Genomic DNA, 1,408 nt, shown 5'->3' with positions numbered 1-1,408 from the left:
TCTTGATGTGGGAGATGATCCTGCTGGTCTGCTCCTCATCTCTGAATCTCTTCCTGAAGTACTCCTCCTTCTGTGGGTCAGTAAAGCCCCTGACCTCTGTCACCATGTCCACACACTCAGGAGGGATCTGACTGGCTGATGCAGGACGTGTGGTTATCCAGAGGTGAGCAGATGGGAGCAGGTTCCCCTTGATGAGGTTTGTCAACAGTACATCCAATGAGGTGGACTTTCTTGTTTCAGTCAGGATTTTAGTTTTGTTGAAGTCCAGACTAAGTCGGCACTCATCCAGACCATCAAGAATGAACACAACCTGGAAGTCTTCCAGCCTGCAGATTCCTGATTCTTTAGTTTTAGTAAAGAAGTGATGAACAAGTTCCACCAAGCTGAACTTTTCCTCTTTTAGCACATTCAGCTCTCTGAAAGTGAATGGAAATATGAACTGGATTTCCTGATTGGCTTTGTCTTCAGCCCAGTCCAGAGTGAACTTCTGTGTTAAGACTGTTTTCCCAATGCCAGCCACTCCCTTTGTCAGCACCGTTCTGATTGGTTCATCTCTTCCAGGTGAAGATTTAAAGATATCTTCTTGTCTGATTGTTGTTTCTGGTCCCTTTGATTTCCTGGATACTGTTTCAATCTGTCTGATCTCATGTTCATCATTGACCTCTGCAGTCCCTCCCTCTGTGATGTAGAGTTCTGTGTAGATCTGATTCAGAAGGGTTGGGTTTCCTGCTTTAGCGATTCCCTCAAACACACACTGGAACTTCTTCTTCAGTTGGGCTTTAAGTTCACGTTTATAGAGTGGAGCAAATATTTCTGAAAATAATTAATTCAGATAAATTAATTATTATATAATAAATATCATAGCCTTTCAGTACCCCGAAAGGATAAATGAGTGAATAGATATTGGTCCATTTCTTGAGATATTAGGAAAGATCAATATGCAATCTTTAGAGAAATTCTCTTACTGCTCTGCAGATGGTCAGCCATCTCATGCTGCTTAAGTCTCCTCAAGAAGTGTAATGTGATCTTCAGAAATGCTTCTCTGCAGCTCTTTCTTTGATCTTCATCCTCACCTTCAAACATCTCCTTATCCTCCCTCTGGCTTTTTATGGTTTCTGGGTCATCTGGACTCAGAACCTTTTTGGTTTTCTTCAGCTCATTCTTCACAAACATCATAATGTTGTCCTCCAGCCGCTGGAAAAGAAGACCATATGAGTTACCGAGCGGTCTCTCTATACAGGCGCTATGAAGAACATCCTCACACAGAACATTGCATCCTGGTATGGGAACAGCTACAGTGGGGCAAAAAAGTATTTAGTCAGCCACCAATTGTGCAAGTTCCCCCACCTAAAATGATGACAGAGGTCAGTAATTTGCACCAGAGGTACACTTCAACTGTGAGAGACAG

The 1,408-nt window shown here is 42.8% G+C and overlaps 1 protein-coding gene across 1 annotated transcript in view; it reads right to left on the bottom strand.

Annotated features, from left to right (window-relative positions):
- Position 1: 1 nt before the first annotated feature.
- Positions 2-1,408, bottom strand: part of LOC106456437 (protein NLRC3-like) — a gene marked incomplete at its 3' end in the record, with an annotated part of 14,254 nt that continues 12,847 nt past the window's right edge. Inside the window, exons 5-6 of the mRNA XM_013914725.1 lie at positions 966-1,194; positions 2-813 (exon numbers count right to left, since the gene is read on the bottom strand). Of these exons, the coding sequence (XP_013770179.1) occupies positions 2-813; positions 966-1,194 (1,041 nt within the window). The remainder of the gene's footprint in view (positions 814-965; positions 1,195-1,408) is intronic.

The sequence above is a fragment of the Pundamilia nyererei genome, unplaced genomic scaffold (genome assembly GCF_000239375.1).
Source record: "Pundamilia nyererei isolate P.nyererei 1_Seehausen unplaced genomic scaffold, PunNye1.0 scaffold00220, whole genome shotgun sequence".
NCBI classification, from domain to species: Eukaryota; Metazoa; Chordata; class Actinopteri; order Cichliformes; family Cichlidae; genus Pundamilia; species Pundamilia nyererei.
The sequence above is the reverse complement of the archived record's forward strand: the minus strand, read 5'-3'. Positions and strand labels throughout refer to the sequence as shown.